The 24,313-nt window shown below is 33.1% G+C and overlaps 3 protein-coding genes across 3 annotated transcripts; 1 reads left to right on the top strand and 2 right to left on the bottom strand.

Moving 5' to 3' along the window:
• Nucleotides 1-1,116: 1,116 nt before the first annotated feature.
• LOC144559181 (Phototropic-responsive NPH3 family protein) lies at nucleotides 1,117-5,472 on the bottom strand. The gene is made up of 8 exons (XM_078308163.1): nucleotides 5,197-5,472; nucleotides 4,489-4,558; nucleotides 4,138-4,398; nucleotides 3,350-3,691; nucleotides 2,709-3,095; nucleotides 2,271-2,420; nucleotides 1,838-1,966; nucleotides 1,117-1,729 (listed from the first exon to the last, which is right to left on the bottom strand). The coding sequence occupies exons 1-8, from the start codon at nucleotides 5,295-5,297 to the stop codon at nucleotides 1,301-1,303; spliced, it is 1,869 nt and encodes a 622-aa protein (XP_078164289.1). The 5' UTR covers nucleotides 5,298-5,472; the 3' UTR covers nucleotides 1,117-1,300.
• A 9,925-nt stretch (nucleotides 5,473-15,397) lies between these two features.
• Nucleotides 15,398-20,018, top strand: LOC144559033 (casein kinase II subunit alpha-2). Its single transcript, XM_078307946.1, has 10 exons — nucleotides 15,398-15,732; nucleotides 16,175-16,304; nucleotides 16,733-16,927; nucleotides 17,250-17,407; nucleotides 17,874-17,964; nucleotides 18,470-18,535; nucleotides 18,634-18,716; nucleotides 19,147-19,210; nucleotides 19,332-19,400; nucleotides 19,703-20,018. Exons 1-10 carry the CDS (start codon nucleotides 15,647-15,649, stop codon nucleotides 19,760-19,762), a joined length of 1,002 nt encoding a protein of 333 aa, XP_078164072.1. The 5' UTR covers nucleotides 15,398-15,646; the 3' UTR covers nucleotides 19,763-20,018.
• A 1,090-nt stretch (nucleotides 20,019-21,108) lies between these two features.
• LOC144559039 (leucine-rich repeat protein 2-like) lies at nucleotides 21,109-23,701 on the bottom strand. Its single transcript, XM_078307957.1, has 7 exons — nucleotides 23,535-23,701; nucleotides 22,682-22,814; nucleotides 22,175-22,246; nucleotides 21,932-22,075; nucleotides 21,753-21,824; nucleotides 21,380-21,451; nucleotides 21,109-21,295 (listed from the first exon to the last, which is right to left on the bottom strand). The coding sequence occupies exons 1-7, from the start codon at nucleotides 23,617-23,619 to the stop codon at nucleotides 21,226-21,228; spliced, it is 648 nt and encodes a 215-aa protein (XP_078164083.1). The 5' UTR covers nucleotides 23,620-23,701; the 3' UTR covers nucleotides 21,109-21,225.
• Between the last annotated feature and the right edge of the window lie 612 nt (nucleotides 23,702-24,313).

Raw genomic sequence — 24,313 nt, forward strand, 5'->3', positions numbered from 1 at the left:
GAAGAAAACACATCATCATTATCACCATCGGCAACAACCACATCAACACGTACCTTATTCATATATAGTAATATTAGATACTACGGCGGGCGAAGCGAATTTACAGAACCCTCAGTCGAACCCGGAGAGTCGAAGCGGATCGAAAAGTGATGATCAGCTCCGTTAAACGGAAGCACCTGCTCGGTTGGAGTAAGACGAGACAGACCGATGAGCGGTGGCTAGATCCGTTGGACGGAAGCATCTGCTCAAAACGTGAGACGGAGCATTGAGTTGCGACGGAATTATCCGTTCAAATGGAGCGAGTCGAAGTGAACCGGGCGGATGAAGGGAGGGACAGAGGTGGTGGAGCAGGGCGGAGAAGCGAAGAAACACTGAAACTGCATCGAAACCTGTTAGTGGAACCATAACATTGGTACAATTTCATCTATATTTTTCAAAAAAAAAAAAATTTCCTTTTTCAAAGAATAAATAGTATTGTTCAAGAAACCTGCATGTCGTGTTCTATTGGTACAGATCCATCTATTTAATTTCTTAAGAAAAAATATAATCAGTCGTATATAAATTTGTTTTCTTAGGAAAGCCCAACAGATTGGTATCTCTCATGAACCACTCGGGCATATACCAAGCAGCGAGGCTCAAGAAATTTGTTGGGCCAGATGTTGGACAAACTAACGGCATATAGTCAATAGCAACCTCAAAAGATTATCAACCCATTTATTACTAGTAATTAATAGAAGTTTCAAAGTTAACAATCTGGTCTTCAAGATTATAAATTAATTCGTAAGAAGTTAGTTATAATTAGGTAAAAGTGTGTCAAAAATAAACGACTTATGTAGCTCCAAGATGATTTAAATGCTACTGTTAATATGTGTATCACTAAATTAATACTTATGCTCTAGATGCTAATATTAACGTATATTCATTTATTTTTGTTGATGATATGTGAGGCTATTGTATATAAAAAATTTATTCACATTAAAATATATATTATCAATTCTGCATGATCATTTTATGATAATGGAAATTACATCTTTTTGATTAAATTTCTATGATAGAACTAATTTAATACATATCGATAGCTAGAGATATATATTAAACTGATAACTTTAAAATTTCTATAATAAAAGAGTGATATTTTACAAATCATTCGTATAATTTACCCTAATTATATTAAATAGCACAAAACGCATAAAATCCTCCACAGTTCTACAATACTTCTTGCAGCAGCTAGACACCCACCCACACATACACAAAATTTATTATTTACAATTGACCCATGAAGCTCCATTTCCCGAACAATTCAAGAGATAGAGTGTCTCCTATCTTTGGGAGGTTTTGTTCGAGCTTTGCTCGTTCCAACACTATCACTTCTCAAGAATAGATTGATTTTCCCAAATGTTTTTGAAACCGAGTTGATAAATGATTTCTTTGGCAGCGGCGGCTTCTCGGCCGACCATGCAGGTGCAGCATTTGTTGAAGATGCCTCTTTATCTTTGTGAACAGTCGGTCCCGATGAATCTTTCATTTTCATTTTCATCTTGAATAGCTCAAGCTTGAGCTCATCATTCTCCCGTTGCAAGCGTGAGACTTCTTCGGTTGATTGTGTTTGATATCTGGCACCACTGACGACTGGGGTCCCCTTGTAAGAAGCGGCAGGTGAGTCGCCACCCATGAAGCTTGCACTGTACATGGAATTGTCACGTAGGCGTTGCTGCTCAGAGTATAGCACCTGTATGTACAGATAATGGATGTTATCATCTAAAGGAAAGGCTCAAGTTTTCTGTATAATAAAGTTATATTATTTTGAGATAGAAAGCAACAAAATTATCAGCCTTACCTGAACTACTATCTGAGCCGGCAGCCTATCGTTTTGGGCAGCGTGCGCGCATGCCTCTCGTGATAGTTTCTGGCAGTCCATTAGTCGACAAATCCGTTTGCGTTCTATGTCACCCAGAGTGGGATGCGCCTTTTTTTTAAAAAAAAGGTGAAAAAATAACTTTAGTTAGAGATTTTATGAAAATAATTACTGACTCCTCATGTTTGGCCTAAGAAGCATACAGATATTATGTTGCTAGTTGTACCAGTATTCACTGCCTGGCTTACTTTCCTATTGGGCAACCATTTAAGCAGGACTGAGTTTTGGGTTTCACATGATTTTTCATTTTTGTCTAGTGTTAAGCTTCTTATGCATCAGTAATGACTTTTGATTCGAGACCTAAGAAATCAATTGCTATTATGTTTTATTTATTGAATGATACACAACAAACTACTTTCAAGTATATATCAATGGCTCTGTACATGCCGTCCTCATTGAACTTGGCTTGTTCTGGTATCAACTCTGCCAAGCCAATAAACTTCTCTATGCTCAAATTTGGGTCTGTCGCTATTTCTGCCAGGTAACTCTCCATGAGCCTCCCTACCTGTTATAGCGGTATATATTAACAACCATCAGTTTTACTTTTTACTCAACTAGGACTGTAGGACATGTAAAAGAAAATTCATCAATAAATATCAAATTATGTGTGGATTTGGATTATTCTAAAATCTAAATAGATATAGATAGCAGATACATTTTGTAGTTTTTTTTTTTCTATTTATATCATTTTTATTGTTTTGCATAACAGAATCCAACAACACCCATGAATCATCAGATGTATCCAAGTGTTTATATAGTAACCAAAACTACAAAACTACAGGTGAGTGTGTACCTGTGCAGCATCACTAGGTGGCAACGAAATGAAATCATCGTCTGTCGTGTAATCTAACCTGCAATTTCCATCCCCCTCATGCTCAATGTAGTTTGTCAGAATCTTTTTCACAGTGTCAACATCAAAAACTGCATCGTCAGAGAATGATGGGATCATGAGGTCATCAAGCACAGCCTGGCCTAGTTGCAGCGCAATTCGCTTCTCAAGATCAAGCCGGCACGCGACTGTTGTGTCGAGGTAGATGGAAGCTCGAAGGAGCATCGATAGGAAGCTTACTGAAATTGAATTTCTCTCTCGTGGCAGAAGGCTTACAATCGTTTCAAGGATGATGCGTTTCTCGTGCTCTTGTTTTGGCTCTATTTTCTTTTTCGCTCTTCCATATATGTCCTGTATTGAAAACAAAAGAAATTTATGGAGATGTTTTTTTCTCGATAAATAATTTGGCCCCATTCGGCTGATTCTATTTGCTTTTCAGTTTTTGTATTTTTGAACAGGACTAATAACAATTAAGGAAGGCATCTAATTTCGAGTCAGGCATGTTACTGGTAAGAACTAGGCACTGTAGTTATTCAAGTAATAAGAAAAACATATATGTGGGGTACATATGAAAAGTTGGAAACAGATTTTTCTCAATTAATTACCAAACTTCTCAGGGATTTCTGTGCATAAAGCATGACTAACGGGCCAAATGCATGCTCCTTAAATCCTCTCGCCTTCATTGCCACTAAAACCCTCTGGAAGATATCAATTCGTAAAACTGTGAGCTCATCAGCCCACCAGTCGACGATGGGCTTCGGGTTGAAACCTGAAGAATTGCTATTTACTTCATTTAGAGATTGACCTAATTGTTGATCACTACAAGTCATGTAAGCAATAGAGTCAATGCATCGGCTTATTAGCTTAACCCGCTCAGCCATTGGGAGTAGTGACTCCGATTTGTGAAGCACAGTTATGGCACTTGTGATTTGTGTCAATGCCACTTCCTGCGAGGAGTTTTCTTGCACTTGTAAGAATTATTATTGGCTTTTGTTGAACTTGAAATGAAGCATGCAAGTACATACAGAGCTAGGTCATGTCAAATTGAAAAAGATATTGAAAAATTATGGTACTGGTAAATCTTATGTGATAGTCACAATATAAATAGTAGGAAAATACTATGACAACATCATAAAGCAATAAGAATATTATACTTAAAATTAAGCACACACGATTTCGAGCTATGAGAATATTACGAAGCTAACATATATAAACAATATATGACTCAGCATATTAAAGCATGAGGGTATAAAGCTAGCATAAGAAAGTATGAGGGTATAAACAATTAATCGTGGTACATACTGAGTGCAAACAATTACTGTACACGCAATGTAAGTATATTACACACTGGTACATAATCAGTGCTCTCTTTAAATAAGGTTAACAATCATACCTGTAGAAAGAATTCTGTTTGGGTAATGAGGTTATCAGCAGTGTATTCTTCTGTCATTTCAAGAAATTCAGCAACACATCTTAACAAGGCGACATTTTCTATTGTGATCTCAAATTCTATACCATAACAGAATTTTGCGGCAAATTCAAATCCTTCGACACCACCAGGAATATGTCTAATATCAATTGTTTTTATTTTTGAGTCGGCGGTTGATTTGGAGGTCAGTTTGTGTATGTATCCACATTTAGATATCAAAGGTACCTGGAAGAGGAAGCACTAAATATTTTATTTGACTTCTAAAATGTTGAAAGAAAAATTTAGAAAAAGAAAGAAACAACTGAAATAATGTACCTTTTGTAGGTTCAAGGTGGAATCTCCAACCTGAATGGTCAGGTCGCTTGGGATATCTTGAGAGGAAATCCTAGTAATATTAAAAGCTGTAATTTTAATTTTTTAGTGAAATTAAATAGCTACTCTTAAAGCATTCTTCTTGTAAGCCAAGAGAAATAGAATAAGATAAGCAGTCCATTGCGTTAGTATTTAGAATTGGGAGTTCTAGTATATATCTTATTTGTATGTATTTATTTGATTTCTTGAAAAATATTATTCAAATTTGCAAATGAAAATTCTCAATCTATTCCTCATTACATACCTAGCACATGTATTAAATTTGAATCAATTTAAAATGTTTTATGATTTTAATCAAACAATTTAAAAAAATTAATGGTAGAATTTTAATGTCCGATCCATCAAATTTTAAATTGTCTCAAATTAAATACACACTTCATCTAAATTGAGAATACATCTACTATTTTTTGTTTTTGTTTTGAACAGTATTTTTCAAAATATCAAATGAATGTACTAGAATTATCCTTTAAATTTTGGTTAATTATTTTGAATCTGGTCTCACATTGAAATTAATTAATAGAGATATTTAGAATTCATAATTCCACATACTGATTAGTGGTTAACCAGCAAAAGAAATGCTTTCCTCACTAATTGTTGAGAAGAACATAAAAAAAAAAAAGGAAAAACAGGAAAATAATGGAGAAAACATACCATTCGGGATTTCTCTTCAGAGATGAAGAAAGCAGTTGCTTCTTCTTTGATATTATAGCCGGTACGCCGATACCCTCTTCATCCACTCCAAATTTAGACATTCCTTCAGAAATGATTATGATTTAAAGCCTTTCTTTCTCCTTCTCTTAGTCTTCGTCTTTATCTTCACCAAGTTCTCATCCAAATTGTGGAAGGAGAGGGAGAGTGATCACTGGATTAAGATACTGGTTTTAAGTGAAAGTAAAGGATGTGGTCTAGGATTGAAGCGTTTCTGACAAGTGGCATCTGCGAGAGATGTTCGTTGTATTTATCTTCACAAAGTTCCTCTTTTGGGCTAAGATATACACATGCAATTCTGCAAGTCGTTTTCAGGAAGTGAGACAGCCAGATAAATTATTTATGGATAATGCATTTAATGCGGCTAAACTGGAAGCATGGAGCCCACATGTGTTAGAGGCTTAGAGCCTTGTGCCGTAGTGCCGTACTCGTATTCTCATCTCTCATCTCAACCGTCAAATAAAATTTAAAGGGCTAGAATTGACAAGCTCTCTCCTCCTATTAAATTTACTTCCATTTTCGGCCGATCTTTTTTGGGGAATTTAACGTATATTCCTGGAAAATGTCGAAATTACGTATTTTCCTTTCTAAAAATCATAATATTAGATTTACCCTTTAAAATTTTAAGAACCCAGAAATTCACTCAATTAATGGTCTTTTATTAAAACTCACTTTAAATTTATAAAGTTCACATTTTATTATTTAATTAAAAAATAAAATAAATATGTAACGTGGATAAGAAATATTCAGTCTTCTAATTAGTGTGTTTGTAAGAACAAATGATTCATTTTCTTGCTTGTGACGTACACACAAGTATATATTTACATATAATTATGTATATGTCGGGAGTAGAGAAATGAATTATTTGCCATAACCTGACCAGTTAGGTTTTTTATACATGCTACATAGGGCTGTAAATGAGCCGAGTTTGAGCGAGTTACCCCCAACTCGAACTCAGCTCGTTTAATAAACGAGCGAGCCAACTCGAGTTGAGATGATAATAACGAGTTGTAGAGCCAACTCGAACTCGGCTCGTTATCAACTCGAGTTGGCTCACAACTCGTTTATAACTCGTTTAACCAGTGATAGTATTACAACATATTCAGTCTTCTAATTAGCGTGTTTGTAAGAACAAATGATTCATTTTTTTGCTTGTGACGTACACACAAGTATATATTTACATATAATTATGTATATGTCGGGAGTAGAGAAATGAATTGTTTGCCATAACCTGACCAGTTAGGTTTTTTATACATGCTACATAGGGCTGTAAATGAGCCGAGTTTGAGCGAGTTACCCCCAACTCGAACTCAGCTCGTTTAATAAACGAGCGAGCCAACTCGAGTTGAGATGATAATAACGAGTTGTAGAGCCAACTCGAACTCGGCTCGTTATCAACTCGAGTTGGCTCACAACTCGTTTATAACTCGTTTAACCAGTGATAGTATTACAACACAAGTTCAAACTCAGCTCGTTATTAACTCGAGTTGGCTCACAACTCGTTTATAACTCGTTTAACCAGTGATAGTATTACAACACAAGTTCAAACATATTTTGCATGAATCTCAAAGCACAAATAACAGTCTAGAGATTCGGGTTTGATTATTTTGGAATTTATTGTGACCAATAATTTGCAACTCGAGTTATAAATGAGCGAGTTGGGGCCAACTCGAACTCGGCTCATTTATTAAACGAGTTGGCCAACTCGAGTTGTAAATGAGCTGAGCTGTAAATGAGCCGAGTTAAACTAGCTGTAAATGAGCGAGTTACGAGTTCGAGCTTTTTTGCCCAGCCCTAATGCTACATATTTTTTTATTTTTTAATAAAAAATAAAATAGATACTTTACAACTGTGAAATGAGTTTTAATAAAAAAATAATAAAATTGGATAAATTTACAAGTTATTGAAATTTAGAAGAATAAAAGAAAAAGTACATAATTTAAAAAAATAATAGAAGTAAACATAAAATATCTCCAGTTTTTGTTGTGCTTGCCCGTGTTCCTTTACTCCTTAACTCGTATTTTCTTATTTCTATCAAAAAAGAGAGAAAAAGATCATAATTTCATTTCTCCCGGCCGGTTCTTTCTATACAAGCTATATCTCCCATCCAAAATTAAGGAATTTAAAAAATCTTGTGCAGAAATGTGTTTAACTTTTTCTGTGTATTTTACTTTCCTTGTAAAAGTCATAAAAATAAATAAAACTTAGAAAAATTATAATTAAAATGAAAATTTTAGAAAATTATACCTATATATATATATATAGAGAGAGAGAGATAGGCTAATGTGCTTCCATAAGCACTTGGCCCGAAGTGCTGCCACCCTATTTTCAATTTTCCAAAATCCAAACAGTCGATCCGAACCGTTCATCTTGTTCTCCATATTAATATCTGCTTGGAGACCAAATTTTACATTTTTTTGAATTTTTTTGCTATTTATTAAGCCACTTTGAAAATCGCTGATCCAACGGTGAACCCCTGATTTTACTGTTTGGCAAGCCACCGTTGGATCAGCGATTTTCAAAGTGGCTTAATAAATAGCAAAAAAATTCTAAAAAATGTAAAATTTGGTCTCCAAGCAGATATTAATATGGAGAACAAGATGAACGGTTCGGATCGACTGTTTGGATTTTGGAAAATCGAAAATAGGGTGGCAGCACTTCGGGCCAAGTGCTTATGGAAGCACATTAGCCTATCTCTCTCTATATATATATAGAGGTGGGCTACGGTGAGTTGCGAAGTAAAGCGACTATTTTACTTCACGCTCATATTTTGTGATTTTAAAGTTCAAAATGTCGATCCGAACCTTTCATCTTGTTCTCCATATTGAAATGTGCTTGGAGACCAAATTTTATATTTTTTGGAATTTTTTTACTATTTATTAAGCAATTTTTAAAGTCGCTGATCTGATGGTCCAGAAAATTTTACTGTTCACAGCAAAACAGCAATTTTCAAAAATGCTTAATAAATAGTAAAAAAAATTCCAAAAAATATAAAATTTGGTCTCCAAGCACATTTCAATATGGATTAAACATCTAACGGTTCGGATCGATCGTTTGGACTTTCAAAATAAAAATACGGCGTGAAGTAGAAACGCGTTTTACTTCGCAACTCACCGTAGCCCACCTCTATATATATATAGAGAGAGAGAGAGATAGGCTAATGTGCTTCCATAAGCACTTGGCCCGAAGTGCTGCCACCCCATTTTCGATTTTTCAAAATCCAAACAGTCGATCCGAACTGTTCATCTTGTTCTCCATATTAATATCTGCTTGGAGACCAAATTTTACATTTTTTGGATTTTTTTTTGCTATTTATTAAGCCACTTTGAAAATCGCTGATCCAACGGTGAACCCCTGATTTTACTGTTTGGCAAGCCACCGTTGGATCAGCGATTTTCAAAGTGGCTTAATAAATAGCAAAAAAATTCCAAAAAATGTAAAATTTGGTCTCCAAGCAGATATTAATATGGAGAACAAGATGAACGGTTCGGATCGACTATTTGGATTTTTAAAAATCGAAAATGGGGTGGCAGCACTTCGGGCCAAGTGCTTATGGAAGCACATTAGCCTATCTCTCTATATATATATATATATATTTTGTCTTTTCGAAATTGTTTCATAGACAATAAAACATCGGAAAATTCTAATAAACTATCATTTTTTTTATTTTTTTTATTTTACAGTTTTGACCGACTTTTTTATTTTTATTTATTCTCAATAAAATCCGACACCGTCTGATTCAAAATTAGGAGCCCGGATCAACACAAAATTATGATTAATGTGTTGGACACTTGGACTTTCCTCCATGCAAAGAACGACAAACATCGTCGCCTGATTGGATGAAAGCCTAATCCATGTACGATGTTTCTCTGCTTGATTTGGACAGCATATTTAAATCCAAATATTGAAACATACGAGTTATAGAAATTAAGTGCGATTATTTTGTCATGGTTCTTTAAAACTTTTTTTCGTTGTTTTTGCATTTTATTTTATTATTAAAAAATAAAGAAATAAATATTTGAGGAAAAAAAAATATTAGGAAGATTATGTATGATATGTATTATGTTATGTCGATTCAACAGGGGAAGCGTATCCTATGTAGTAATATATTATTGTACGTAATCTCAGACGATTGATAATTCTTTCAGATCAATCGTAGATGCACAGAGAAGGGTCTTTGCTCATGTTAAAACAGACGGTGCATATTTTACATTCTACACAGTAGGGTACTCTACTGGGTCTGAATCCCTCAATCGGAAGTTCAAAACCCTACACAACACACGACACATCGTGCTTGGCAAGTGTTGTGCCCGAAAACCATGTCAAATTTCAAATCTTATCCTTTTATCTGTCCCCCATCCCTCTCTCTCTCTTAAGAAAAAAGAGAGTGGCTAAGTATAATTTCACTCTCTATTGTACCAAACTATAGTCCTCCATATCGAATTAACTAGCCACCTATGTAGATCAAACCAGTCAACAGTAGCAAAGGAAGAAGTAGGAACTGTTGTGTAATTTTGTTTTGATAAAAATTGATAATTTCAATAAAGTTATTGTTAGTATTCAAATGATTAAAGAGCTATGTTGCTCGACTGCAAATGAAGGTCAATGCTGTCTATGGTAGAGGCGTGTAATATTATAGATGATTTTATGGAGATAGTTATGAATCAATTGGGGAACGAGAGCAATATCCATAATCCAATCTGTGGAAGAGACTCCAGTGAAAATGAAGGCTGAGAAGTTGTGTTTTTTCTTGTCTGACAAGGATTTTGGTGACCTTGTTTTGTTGTACTGATTGTGATGCTTTGATAGTGTTAGTTGCTTGATGCAATATCGTGTACTTTTAACTGTTTTTTTGGTTTAGGTATTGATTTGGTACATGGAAACTTCATAGTCATGCTTGGTTGTGGGTTAAAGTTATGATAAAATAAGTTGTTTAATTCAAGTTATGACAGCATAAGATATCCTTGTTTGATTGTGGGTTAGAGTTAAGTCATGAGTTAAACTAATTGTTGAGTTGTATATTGTTATATTTTATTGTTGAGTTGTCTTTTGTTGAATTAAGAAACTACAAAAGAAATTTTAAACACAAGAATTTATATATCCAAAGGTTTTTAAAAATAATATTACATTATTTAGAAATAAAATTAAATTGCAACGGTACCTACTTTAGAAAGTTGAATGACAAATAAATTGTCCTTCACATACAAATGCTAATTCAAATAAGTTGTCCATCACATTAAAAAGTTAATACAAATAAGTTGTTCATCACACATTACGTAATTTCAAAAGAGGAGAGCCGCGGCATAAGTTATGCAATCTTAATAGGTGAGTTAATTTATAACGGTATAATTGGTTTCTTATGTCATACTATTCCATCATATTTTATCCATATTTGACAGCATAAGTGCAGAATAAAATACTTATTTCATGACTTATGCCATAATCAAACATGGCCTATGAGTACTACTTTGAACTTTTAGGTTATTGTGAGTTGTAATTGTACATTATTGTGTTCTAGGTACCTATTTTAGACACCTTTGAACAATTCTGATTTCAATGGAAATCGATGGAAATATAATTTCAGTATTATAGAAAAGGGGGAATTTCACGTATACCCCTCAAAAACTTCAAAATTACGTATTTCCCCCTCTAAAATTTGAAATTACATATTTTCCCCTTTAAACTTCAAAAACTCACATATTTATCAATTTTATTGTCTTTTCTATTAAAACACATTCTAAATTTATAAAATACCTATTTTACCCTTTTATTAAAAAGCATAAAACACCCATCTGACTCCAATTTGAATCTAAAGGTTCCTCTACCGTCTGAATTGCTTTGAGATCCGTGCGCGCTAGATCAGCACGAATCTTGAAGCGAACAAACACTGAAATTGGTGCAATTTACACAAATCTCAATGCGATGCACACAGATCAAAATTTCTTTGAGATTCGTGCGGGCTAGATTAGCACGAATCTTGAAGCGAACACGCAATAATCTTATTGCAATACGTGCGGATCGGACGGTAGAGAAACCCTTCAGATTCAAATTTGAGTTCGATGGGGCATTTTATACTTTTAATGAAGGGTAAAATATGTATTTTATATATTTAGAATGAGTTTTAATATAAAAGACAATGAAATGGGTACATATGTGAGTTTTTGAACTTTAGAGGGGGGAATACATAATTTCCAAATTTAGAGGGGGAAATACGTAATTTTGAAGTTTTTGAGGGGTATACGTGAAATTCCCCCTATAGAAAAAATGTTTGGTTGTACTTCAAATTTGATGGGATTCAAGTATTCAAGTGATTTTAACTATAGGTGCTATCGGGTCGGGTCGGGTCCGGATACTATTATATTTGGACCCGTACCCTAAAAGTGTTCGGGTCCAAATTTCGATCCATACACTTATCTGTTTCAATTCGGGTCGGATCCGGATCCGGGTACCTATCTACCCGTAGATATTTCAGGTTCAGTCTTTCGGTTCCGGGTAGATATATACCCATAACTTGTTTGTAGATTATCGGGTCCGGTTCGGATACGGGGCGGTTCCGGATCCGGAGCGGGTATATGTCACAAAAAAATCAGGAGGATGGAGAGAAAATAACTTTTGAAAAAAAATATTGAAGAAGAGATATAATTTTTAAAAAGTAAAATATTAGAGATGACAATTTCATTTTCTATGGTTCAAAAAATTTATGAATGAAATACTAATAATTTGTAGAAACGACATATCAATGAGAGCAATAAATTTCCATTATTATGCAGAGGATATCAAGAAAAATATTGAAGGATATATCCATAGTAATAAATTTTATTTAAAAAATTAATGCGACTGTTATAGAAGAAATAAATTTGGCATCCATCTATGTGTATAAACATAGCGAATATGTCACTGCATTCTATTTTCTGATCATATTAAAAAAGTACTGAGCTCACCACGGCTTATGCAAAAATTAATATGCAAAGTTATATTTTTATATATTAATAGTTATTAATATATGTTTTATCGGGTATTTATATGGGTATCGGGTCGGGTTCGGTTATGGGTCAGATAATTAAATGAAACCCATATCCTACCCATTACAGTATCGGTTCCGGTTCGGATCCGGATCGGATATTAAATTATTAATTTTGTAACCATACCCATAATTTAACCGGTTATATTTTTTAAACCATACCCTATCCAAATTAATTGGATCCGGGTCGGATCCGGTTCGGTTCCGGATCGGATCCGGGTAATCGGGTAAAAGTAGCACCTCTAATTTTAACTACTTAAATTAGAGAAGTGCAATTTTGGATCAATCTTGAAAGAATCAAAATCATTAATGTTAATAGGGATTTTAGAATCAATGACTCAATGAAGGATTACCTACTGGCTACTGGTACCATATGTTTCTCGAGTATTGGTAGCATCTAGACTCAATGAAAAATGAACCATCGTATTTACTTTTATTACATATAAGGAGATCAAATTTGAAATTTAAACTTTTCTCAAATACTTTGTGCGCCTTAATTTTTTTTTTGAAGGTTTTAATTTTTTTTTCTTTTTTACTGCATCAATCAATATATTTGGTGCATTGAGTGAATAAGAAACTACCCGATTCTCCTTGCACCAAGTATGTTTCTAGTTTCTTTCCAAGTCAAGAACTCAAGAAAAACAAAATTTGCAACAAACTTTTGAGTTAATGGCTAAAGACGACGTCTTCAATAAAAAAATTTGATAGATATTTTTTTGTAGATACTCTTAAAACGGAAAAGAAAAATGTCCTTCATTTTTATTTTTAAAAAAAGGCCCAGAGAGGTTTACGTGGCCTCTCAGAAAAACAAAATATTGGTAGAAGTTGTCACCTGTGTACCGTATTGACATAAAATTTTACTTTGTCCAAAACATTATATGTTTATAAGTTAGTTCTATATTTTTAAAGTCTGAATAGTTACTCCGAATCATTCAACGTGATATTCATATTAAAATATAACTTGATATTAAATTATATATTTTTTGAAACTTTTTTACTAGTTTTTTTATATAGGTAGAAAATCATTATTTTTTATGGTTCAAAATTTTTTGAATCAATGAATTTTCTACCTACCTTAACAAATAGTAAAAAAAAATTTCAAAAAATTTAAATTTGTTCTCCAACCATATTTAATACGAAGATCATGTTGAATTGTTCGGATCAACTATTTGAATTTTAAAAATACAAAAATAATTTATAAGCATATGGTGTTGAAGTTCTTATATAAGCGTATTAGCCAGACTCTTGCCCAAAACATAATCACTTTAGTTTTTGGATTAATTTAACAATTTAAGGTGCATATTAATTAATATAGAACTGACCAAATTTTATATTTTTTTGGATCTGTTTTACTATTTTACTATATAGGTAGAAGATTATTGTTTTTTATGGTTCAAAATTTTCTGAATTGATGGATTTTCTACCTATAATAGTAAACAAATTAAAAATCTATATATAAAATTTGCTCTCCAACCACATTTTAATATGAGCTCATGTTAAACTGTTTGGATCAATTGTTTAGATTTTGAAAATGCAAAAATAATTTATAAACATATGGTGTTGAAGTTCTTATATAAGTGTATTAGCCGGACTCTTGTCCAAAACATAATTACTTTAGTTTATGAATTAATTTAACAATTTAAGGTGCATATTAATTTTAATATAAAAATGACCAAATTTTATAATTTTTGGAGCTGTTTTACTATTCTTTTATATAGGTAGAAAGTCATTTTTTTTATTCAAAATCTTCTGGATCAATGAATTTTCACATACCTTAACAAATAGTAAACAAATTAAAAAATATATATATATAATTTTTTTTCTCCAACCATATTTTAATATGAAGATTAGTTGAACTGTTTGAAATTTAAAACTATAAAAATAACATATAACCATATGGTGTTGAAGTTCTTATATAAGTGTGTTAGCTGGACTCTTGTCCAAAACATAATCACTTTAGTTTCTGAATTAATTTAACAATTTAAGGTGCATATTAATTAATATAGAACTAATAGCTTTAAGATTCGTGGTGATTTGAAACGAACAGTAAAAATTGCAAGCTCAAAATTTAACAACGCAGATGGTGTGAATTCAACACAATAACCAGGTATTTTGTGGTTCTGTCAGGTAAATTAAGGGCTAAAATTTATTGAGGTTTTTATTTAAGCTCGGGCAACCGGTTTAAATTTGTGTCAAATAAGTTACCAACTAACAAAAATTTCATTAATAATTGTACACACAGAACTAAATTTAAATTTTGTGGAATTTCATATATGCCCCTCAAAAACCTCGAAATTGTGTATTTTGTCCTCTGAATTTCATAATATCATATTTAGCCCTCTAAATTTTGTATAAATTTATAAATTTACTCAATTTATTGCCTCTTCTATAATAACTCATTTTAAATTTATAAAGTACCTATACCCTTTATTAAAAATAAAAAAAATGTGTAGCATGTCTAGGAGAATTATTTAGTCTTCAAATTGATCGGTTGTGAGAGCAAATGGCTCATCTTCTTATTTGTAACACACATACAAACGTATGTCTAAATGCCATTATGTATGCGTCACAAATAAATAAATGAACTATTTTTTCTCAAAAACAAATTAATTAGAAGACTGCTTTTTTCTTCCACAAACTATATATTTTTATTTTTAAATAAAGAGTGAAATGGAAATTTATAAATCTAAAACGAGTTTTAATAAAAAAACAAAATTAATTGAGTAAATTTGTGAGTTTGTGATATATAGAAATTAAAATGATATTATGAATTTTAGAAGAGAAAATAGTGTCATTTCGAGGTTTTTGAGGAGCATACATGAAATTCTCCAAATTTCATTTTAGAGGAGAAATTCAATCTGAATAATCATTGACATCACACAATGCCAACTTCAATTAATAATGCTAACAATTTTGCTATCAATGACAAATCTCTTGGACCCATCTTTGGATTTATGTCCCCATTCGAGGATTTTTATTTTTAGCTGTTTTCGTTGTTTTGCGATTATAATTCCTACAATGCACAAATATAGTTTTGTTTTGTTTAGTTAATTTGATTCTTTAATACCGACTCCATTACTTGTACTGCTAATTTAACAAAATATTTTCTGACAAACAAAAAATAAATCAGCAGATAATATCAAACAAATAGGACAGCGACAGCTCGCAGAATCTCATCCCTAAAAGTAAAAGCACACAAAAGTAGACCCAAGTCTGTCTCTCCCGTATGCATCCCCATCCCTGTCTCGAAACCTAGCTTACAATAGAAAAAAAGGGGGAGAATCATATCGAGCAGGGTTGTCAATTAGAGGGTTTATCGAGCTCGCGAAACGCGTGATCTTGTCGGCGGTAGCTCGACCTACGTCGGCGGACATGTCCAAAGCTAGGGTTTACGCTGATATCAACGTGCATCGGCCCAAAGACTACTGGGATTACGAGGCTCTCACAGTTCAATGGGGGTGAGTTCGATTCTCCCGTTAAATTGTAAATCGTTAGTTTAACCTGATTTGGTTGATCGCAAGCAGCTGGGAGCTTGGATCTTTTAGTCAAAAAGCTAGTTGATCTGGAAATTGAAACTGTTCATGCCTCAGATTGACTCTTGTTTGATTGTAGTCCCAGTTTGTTGAGAAAACTTATGCATGTAATGTTGTTAGCTAATTTTGCTCATTCAATTTGTTTTTCTATCCGTGTTAAAATTTAAGTAATATACCAATCCTCATTTTATGAGGAGAAAATTCAGTACTTTATATTTCTAATAATTTGTCTTACATTTTGTTTGTTTCAAATTAACTATAACCGGAGCAACATGATATTTACTTATCGTTCAATCTCTTTTTTTGTGGGATCTGGTTCTGAAGAATATTTTTATAACATAGTTATATTAACTTTCTTTCAAACCAGGGATCAGGATGATTACGAAGTTGTGCGAAAAGTCGGAAGGGGCAAATACAGTGAGGTTTTTGAGGGGGTGAATGTGCATACTAATGAACGATGTGTTATTAAAATCCTCAAACCCGTTAAGAAAAAGAAGGTACCATTTTTTTTTTTCTGTTATTTTCTCCTTTCAGTGTAGCCTGTATTATAATATGGTTTTCCTGTACTGGACTTGTCTGGCATTAAACTGCATCCATTTTGTTATCTTTGTTTTCTCTTTCTCCTCTTTGTCACAAATAGGATTTTGATAAGGCCTTACATTTCCAAATATCAAATTATACCAAACAGACCTGTAGAGATTTTGTCGCCCACATTCATGGATCCATTACTGGTTAAAAGTTGGCAGGGACTGAGGAAATCTGTTTGTAATAAACTCGTAATATAATATATTTTATTTATTAGTTTTTATCTTGATTATTACCTGGTCTATAGCAGATGTGGAGAGGTTATAACATCCAACCTATTGCGCTTTATTGTTCTTGCAAGGAATCTTTATTTATGGCCAATTTTTTATGTTATTTGCAGATAAAGAGAGAGATCAAAATTCTTCAGAACCTCTGTGGCGGGCCAAATATTGTGAAACTCCTTGATATTGTCAGAGACCAGCATTCGAAAACACCAAGCTTGATTTTTGAATATGTTAACAGCACAGATTTTAAGCTTCTTTACCCCACTCTGACTGACTATGACATTCGTTACTACATCTATGAGCTTCTCAAGGTACTAGCTTTTTCATTGTACCAGTAACTGTGTTTGCAATTGGTTTTTTTTGACACAGTTCAAAATATCGTTCTGAAGCCCAATGCATATACAAATTTGTAATATTTGTTGTTCCTTTCTCATTAATAATATCTGGACATTCAACTGGAAATTTTAATTACTCTCACATTCTGTATGCAAGAAAAACACTGATGTCAGTATATTCATTTAAAAAAAGGGTAAACATGGGAAAAATGTAAACTATAATTCTTAATATATCTTTTTTGTGGATTAATTTGAAATAAGCATTGTTTGCTTATATTTTTGGCAAAATTATTAATAGGCGCTGGATTACTGCCACTCACAAGGGATAATGCACCGTGATGTTAAGCCACACAATGTGATGATAGATCATGAACTGAGAAAGCTTCGTCTCATTGACTGGGGACTTGCTGAGTTCTACCACCCTGGCAAGGAGTACAATGTCCGTGTTGCTTCAAGGCAAGTGTGTTATTTTGTTCTCTAAATTACATCTCCAGTAGTCCAGTGTACAGTATTTGCCATTGAGGGACTTGGACAGTAATACTTGCAGCTTAATTTACTGTATTGTGCTCCATCATATCCCAATTACGCTTCAGTGTTATTATTTCAAAGTCCACATTCCAAAATGACACATGGATCACTGATATCGTTTTATATCAGTAGTGCAAACACACCTTTATAAAGTAAAAAAGTAATGCTCTAAGTTAATTAAAATGAGGTTACTGATTTTTTGGTGTCTTCACCTTGTACAAAACAAACTTTCAGGAATTGCAATCTGTGACATGCTTGCTTGTGAATCAACTTCTAAGACTTAAGTAATATTGCAGTATGATGGGCACAAATTGAAGTATCTAATGATTTTTCTTTATAAACAGCATTTATGATTAACAAGGGACTAAAAATTGAAATATCTTATTACGCATAGGTACTTCAAGGGGCCAGAGCTGCTGGTTGACTTGCAGGATTATGACTACTCCTTGGACATGTGGAGCCTTGGTTGCATGTTTGCTGGAATGGTACTGCCTCCCCAACTAGTAATCTTTGGATCACTAGCAGAAACCCAGACCTAGGAAAAAAAAATGTAGGAATAGATTTCCTAAGCCACACTAAAATCCTCATAACTAAAAACTTCAAAGAGGAAGTTAGCCTATGATGCATTTAGCTCTTTTGTATTGCTTTGCTTTGCTATTGTTCATTTTTTTTTCCCTTTCTTCTGCTGATTTTCTTTAGATGCATGCTACATCTGTTGAATGCTACGTTACAGTGTTACCTCCTGCTATTAGAAGTCCAGTTGTACATAGGTTAATGTAAAGAAATCGTATAGAGAAAGTGATGGGTGTTCTAATTATGATGCTTTATACTTTGGGAGAATGTTATATATTTCATTTTTAAAAGAGTTTATGCATAGTATTTTTAACCTTTAGAGGCAGACCTGCAATTATTCCTTCAAATTATTGCCCAATAATTCAAAGCAGTTTAAAAAAATGGCTATATTTCTAAAATGATGCACATTTATTGTAGATATTTCGTAAAGAGCCCTTCTTCTATGGCCATGACAACCATGACCAGCTTGTGAAGATTGCCAAGGTAGTACCACTTTTGTAAATTTTATCATACTTGTCTGTCGGATTATATCTCAAATGCATTGTTTGGTAATGATATTCTATCTTTTATTTTAATAACAGGTGCTTGGCACGGATGACCTCAATTCTTATTTAAACAAGTACAGGATTGAGCTCGATCCCCAGCTTGAAGCTCTTGTTGGAAGGTAGTGCTCATTGGCACCCTTTTTTGGGCATATATTACATACCGTTCTATTTTCTTCTTTCAACGTTGCCAATAGAAAAACAGATGCACTTTTCATTAGAAAAGGCATTTTCTTTTCTCTTCGCCATTCACATAGGCATAGCACTTTGCAAAATATAGACAAAACCTTTACTAAATTCACCTTATTTTCCTATTCCAACTCCTCATTTCCTTTGGCTGTTGCTCAAGAATTTTTACTGAATTCATCTTCTGAACGTTCCTTTACTGAAAATAAAATTAATTGCAGAAGTAAACTAGAAGATGAAAAAACATCACTCTGAAATAATTATAACCAAATGCGAACTTCTTTTTCTTCCTTTTTCCCCTAACATTCAAATCATAAAACCTGATCTTTATCTAACTTCTTGCCTTTTGTGTTGTTTCCTGTGCAGGCATAGCAGGAAGCCTTGGTCTAGATTTATCAATGCTGATAATCAGCATCTTATTTCTCCCGAGGTATCATTTTACACTTCTTTGAAAATAAAAATGACTTAGTTGTTCTTTTATCTAGTTTTCATAATTTCATACTGTATATCCTCTTTAAAATACTGAGGGAATGCATATAATTTGAGTCCAGGCAATAGATTTTCTCGATAAGCTTCTTCGCTATGATCACCAGGACAGGCTGACAGCAAAAGAAGCTATGGTACCTTTTTCTATCTTAATCCTTCGTTTCATATATTTTTGGACAAATTCATATTAATTATCCGGAGCTAATTTGCAGTATTCCTGTGAGATGGGAAAATTATCTTCCTCGCTTGGTCTCTTCTGCTGTTCCTTTTGAATATATTATTACTTGAAAAGCTCAAGTATTAGAATGATTTTTTCGTTACTTGAGAAATTGATGTAAATTAAAGCTAGATTAATTCTATTATGTTTTGCAGGCACCTACCTTGTTATATTTTTCACACTAGTTTAATAGGTGCTCTCTTTGGTTTGAATTTTCAGGCACATCCGTATTTCCATCAAGTCAGGGCAGCTGAAAACAGCAGAATGCGGGCACAATAGAGTTGTGCTCAAATAAATGGCGTTAATATTGTCAATTATTGTTGTATTTGTGTTTATTGGAGGAACAAATTGGTGCAAATTGAGTCAAAAAGCTGTGTTCTATGAATTGTGGCTTCTCTGGCTAACATGTCTTGGCTACTCGTACTTGTGTTTGTGCTTTGATTGCAGTACTGTTTATTCTAGCTTTATTATAGTATTGTTATTGTAGTGAGAATGCAACAACTTATAATTCAAGTGTTCTTGAGATTTTAACAAACTTTGCTTTAGCAGCAGTGCTGGTATTGGTAACTATCACTATTTGTCAGTGTTCTAAATAGCGTGTTATAGCGATGCAATAGTGTTTTCAGACATTAAACGCTAAGTTATGGATTAAAAGTGTGCTATTTCAGTAATGACCGTTATAGTGGTAATAGCGTATGCTATTTGTGCTACACGCTGTGCGTTATAGTGTATGCTATGCTACTTGAGATTTTATTTAAAGATTCCAAACTGAAAATTTATTTCAAGGTTCAATGTTTTTCAAGCTTCAAATTGCTTTTGTTTTTAAATAGAAAAAGATAGACAGCATTGAGCTTTTATTTAAAGATTCCAAATTGAAAATTTATTTCAAGGATCAATGTTTTTCAAGATTTAAATTGCTTGTCTTTAAATAGAAAAAGATAGATAGCTTATGTCACGATGCTTAATGTTTTTTTTAATAGAAAATGATGTATAGTTTATACTACGATTCTTAGGTTATTGTGAATAAAAAAATATAGATATTTTATGATATTATTAGAGATATTTCGAATAGCAATTTGAACTTTGTATTGGTTCAATATAAATATTATAATTTTTTAATTAATTTTGTATTACTTATTACTATATGAGCCTTTAGATAATGACATAATATTGATAGTTAATAGAAATATAAAACATAGTTTTTTTAAATAAAAAATACTATGTAGAATAGCTTTAGCTATAAGTACACTATTCACGATAGCTTTTTTTTTAACCCTTCCGCAATAACGCGATAATCGCTATTTAGAAACTTGTCATTTGTATATATTATGTAATCTCGATGTCACTATATTGGAGTTACGGTGGACCGATAGCTTATTGTACAAAAAGGGCATCAACTTAGCATGTACAAGAATCAGTGAAGCACATTGGGTATTTCACATTATTGTAAAGCACACTTGTACATTTTACAACGTACTATTTTATGTAACATCCTTGAGAACCTATAGAGCCACCTACAAGCCTCTTTACCTTTCGTGTATTAGTAAAAGTAAAAAAACAAGCAGCAACCGGTATGCCTATCGGTCCTATACGACTACTATTTTTTTAACACAAACCTGTCATGCTTGCCTATATTATGGTTTTGTAAACGTTTAACTACAAATAACGTAACCTGGACTTAATTTCTATAAACTTTCGTAAATGTTCTCAGCAATAAACCCCCAGCAAATGCTCCACTTAGTTTAGCACCCAAAGTCGTATGATGCTAAGCCTAGAAGTTCTGGTCCATTCAGCCTCTTGTTGTTCTCGAAGCTGAAAATTGCAAAGAAGTATAGCTTAAAAATAATAAATATAATATGTCAGAGCACCGGTCATCAAAATACTAAAAGTGCAGACCTCTGGGATGGAAAAGTAGAAAAAGGGCCATCAACTGGAATTGTTCCACACAAATCATTGTTTGAAAAATCACTGCAAAATAAAACAAAAAATAAGAACCTTTATATGTATAATGAATAGAACACATAATTCTAATTGTTACCAGTAGTATTTTTAATTGTAGCCAGCAATGGTTCTTTCCTAAACCTGAATGAGGACTATTACCGGCGACATAGTTAGAGGCGGATAATATTGATGTCTTGGTCTACCTTTCACATAAGTATAGTTATATTTCTTCAGAGAAGAATTGGAAGAAGCTGACCTCAACTAAATATTCATCATTGAGGAAATGTAAACTAATGATAAATTTAAGTCTCTATTTACAATCACTTACAGCACTTTAAGGTTAGAGAGTGTTGCTAGCTCCCTCGGAATCGATCCTGTAAGCTTGTTGTTATTCAAGCGCCTGTAAGACACAAAACAAGGACAAACATAATCAAAATTATAATGCTCAGTGAATTGCTAGTACCAATGTGTGGTTAATGATAAAGTAAAATTTCTAATGGAACTTACATGAACCGAAGGGATTTCAGCTTAGAAAGAGACTTTGGTATATCTCCTTCGAGCTGGTTTTCATACAAATCCATGCTTATTAAGCTCTTTAAATTTCCCAGTAGATCTGGGATTTTCCCCTCAAAATTGTTTCGATACAGCTCCCTATTAAAATAGTTTCCAAACAATAAGAGAATGTCTCAACCATTTGTTTAATTCAATAATTCAATCTAGGAAAAATCTATGTAACTTGAAGTCAATTACAAGTATTGAAGATGCTTAAGTCGGGCAAGCTCAGGACCCAGTGTTCCGGTAATATTCGAATTGCCTAGATCCCTGCATGAGAATAAAGATAATTCAAACTAATAACTACAATAACATAACAAATAAATGAATGAACAAACAACATACAGAAAAAAAAGAAAAAGGTATTTGCAAAAAAATATGAACATTATTACAATTAAATCTGCATGATATGGGTATGTATGTACATGTTTGCAGTAATACAATAGTAATAAAAGGCTTGGATTGAAAAAGCAACTATGAAATTCCAGCAGGTAGTGTTCATAAAGTTTTAGTCATGTTTTCCATTTTATTTCAAGGTTTCTGTTACAATGTTCTGGCTACTAGTTCACCTTCTTCCCACTGACATTTTTTTACTCTTATTGCAAAGTTTAGACAAACTACATCTAAATTATTGGGTTCTTGATGCCAAATTTCATTCATAAAGATATAATTGGGCCTCATTTGGGGTTGATTAGCAAAACTTACAGGCGTATGACATGGTTTTGAGAGTCACATGTCACATGGAACCAGGTGCAAGGATTTACAAGGCTCTGATCCCAGCTCTGTAATACATTATTTGGATCCGACAGCCTTGACTTGAAGGCACACAACGCCTCTCCTGTTAAAAACATATATCATGTCAACCACTGGCTCAGCCAAGAATGAACAATCAATTCCCATAAGTTAACATTAATTGCAAATCCAGGAGTGAAACAGGTAAAATTCCATTTTTTTTTTTTGCCCGACTTATAAAAAATAAAAATAAATCTCAATTGCTTAACTGAAAATTGAGTCAACATTGGAGTCAAATCCAGCTCAGAGAAGAAAGTAATTATGATAAAATAAAGTAGCTTGCTTTACTGGTGCTATACCAGCTTGGTATAGTGCTGAAATGCTGACCAGGGCTAATACATAAAATAAAGTAGCTTTTTGGGTGGATTAGTTCTTGGAATTAGTTGTTTTGGCCTAGCTATGGAAAAAAAGTGACTTTATTTAGTGCGCCATTAAGAACGAATAAAAAGTAGGAATAAGGTCAATTCCAAAGACTAGAACCTTATCAGTTTTCACCAAGTCTTAATAAATTGTTTCCCATAATAAAGAAAAAACAGAACCAAGGTATATGCCCAACGTCGTATCAATTAAGTTTTCTGGTAGAAGATCGCCTTTTCTTTTTTAGTTTAAAAAATAATAAGACCGCAGATTTCAATAGATAAAATTAAGTTACAAAGTTGAATTAAATCTAAATATGAATCAGTAAGAAACAAAGACAATTCAGTCCTTCCCGTAAACATACCGCAGGATACCTGGAAAAGAAAATGAAGGAAGAATAGATCTATACCTTCGTAGTTTGAGGAGAAAGCTGGAGACGCTGCGAGAAGAAGGAGGCATGAGGCCAGGGGAAGGAAAAGAGAGATACGCGCCATGTGTGTGTAGGAGAGGGAAAGAGAGAGGGGGGGGGGGGGGGGGGGGTTTGGGAAGAAGGAAAGATTAGAGTGTTGCTTTTCGAAACGGGGAAACTGGGAAAACTTTGGAATCACGCGCTAGTTAAGAAGACTTGCTACGAGTCCTTATTGACCTCTATTATTTCGAAATTTCAGAACGACGCAATTAGAACTAACAAATGACTCCTTGCAGACTTCTAAGGTGGATTTTACTCTGGATTGTTGAAATTTTGAGATTAAAAATTCACCGAGTTGAAGACAATAATATTTTATTAAAGAAAAGAATATGTAAATGTAAAAAATTAATTATTTGAAAGAAAAATTATTTGTCAAAAAAAAAAGTTAATAACAAATTGGCAAATTTATAAAAGAAATTTAACTGCTACGTAATAAATAGACATGATATTAATGAGGTACGTACAAATTTTCAGTGTTATATTTTTATTTCATTATTATATTATTATATTTTTTAATATATTGAAATATAGTAATAAATATACTTTATAAATATGGCATATTTGGTTTTTTTGTAGCATTTATAAGAATCATTTATTCAGTTAGGTATTGATCTTAAGAGAAGCTCGCTCTTAATGACTTCAACTTGAAGTGAAACATCAGATTCTCATTATTTTTATTGACCATAGATAAAATAAAAAGTTTCTGATATAAAATACAA

The sequence above is a fragment of the Carex rostrata genome, chromosome 9, assembly GCF_964058835.1.
Source record: "Carex rostrata chromosome 9, lpCarRost1.2, whole genome shotgun sequence".
NCBI lineage: Eukaryota > Viridiplantae > Streptophyta > Magnoliopsida > Poales > Cyperaceae > Carex > Carex rostrata.

Coding starts and splice junctions, on each gene's coding strand:
- LOC144559181 (XM_078308163.1), bottom strand. CDS start 5,297: ATGTCTAAATTTGGAGTGGATGAAGAGGGTATCGGCGTACCGGCTATA. Junction 3,096..3,349: donor AGAAATCCCTGAGAAGTTTG/GTAATTAATTGA, acceptor TTTTCAATACAG/GACATATATGGAAGAGCGAA. Junction 2,421..2,708: donor CACCTAGTGATGCTGCACAG/GTACACACTCAC, acceptor CCGCTATAACAG/GTAGGGAGGCTCATGGAGAG.
- LOC144559033 (XM_078307946.1), top strand. CDS start 15,647: ATGTCCAAAGCTAGGGTTTACGCTGATATCAACGTGCATCGGCCCAAA. Junction 16,305..16,732: donor AACCCGTTAAGAAAAAGAAG/GTACCATTTTTT, acceptor TGTTATTTGCAG/ATAAAGAGAGAGATCAAAAT. Junction 18,717..19,146: donor CTTGAAGCTCTTGTTGGAAG/GTAGTGCTCATT, acceptor TTTCCTGTGCAG/GCATAGCAGGAAGCCTTGGT.
- LOC144559039 (XM_078307957.1), bottom strand. CDS start 23,619: ATGGCGCGTATCTCTCTTTTCCTTCCCCTGGCCTCATGCCTCCTTCTT. Junction 21,825..21,931: donor CTGAAATCCCTTCGGTTCAT/GTAAGTTCCATT, acceptor TGTGTCTTACAG/GCGCTTGAATAACAACAAGC. Junction 21,296..21,379: donor TCTACTTTTCCATCCCAGAG/GTCTGCACTTTT, acceptor TGCAATTTTCAG/CTTCGAGAACAACAAGAGGC.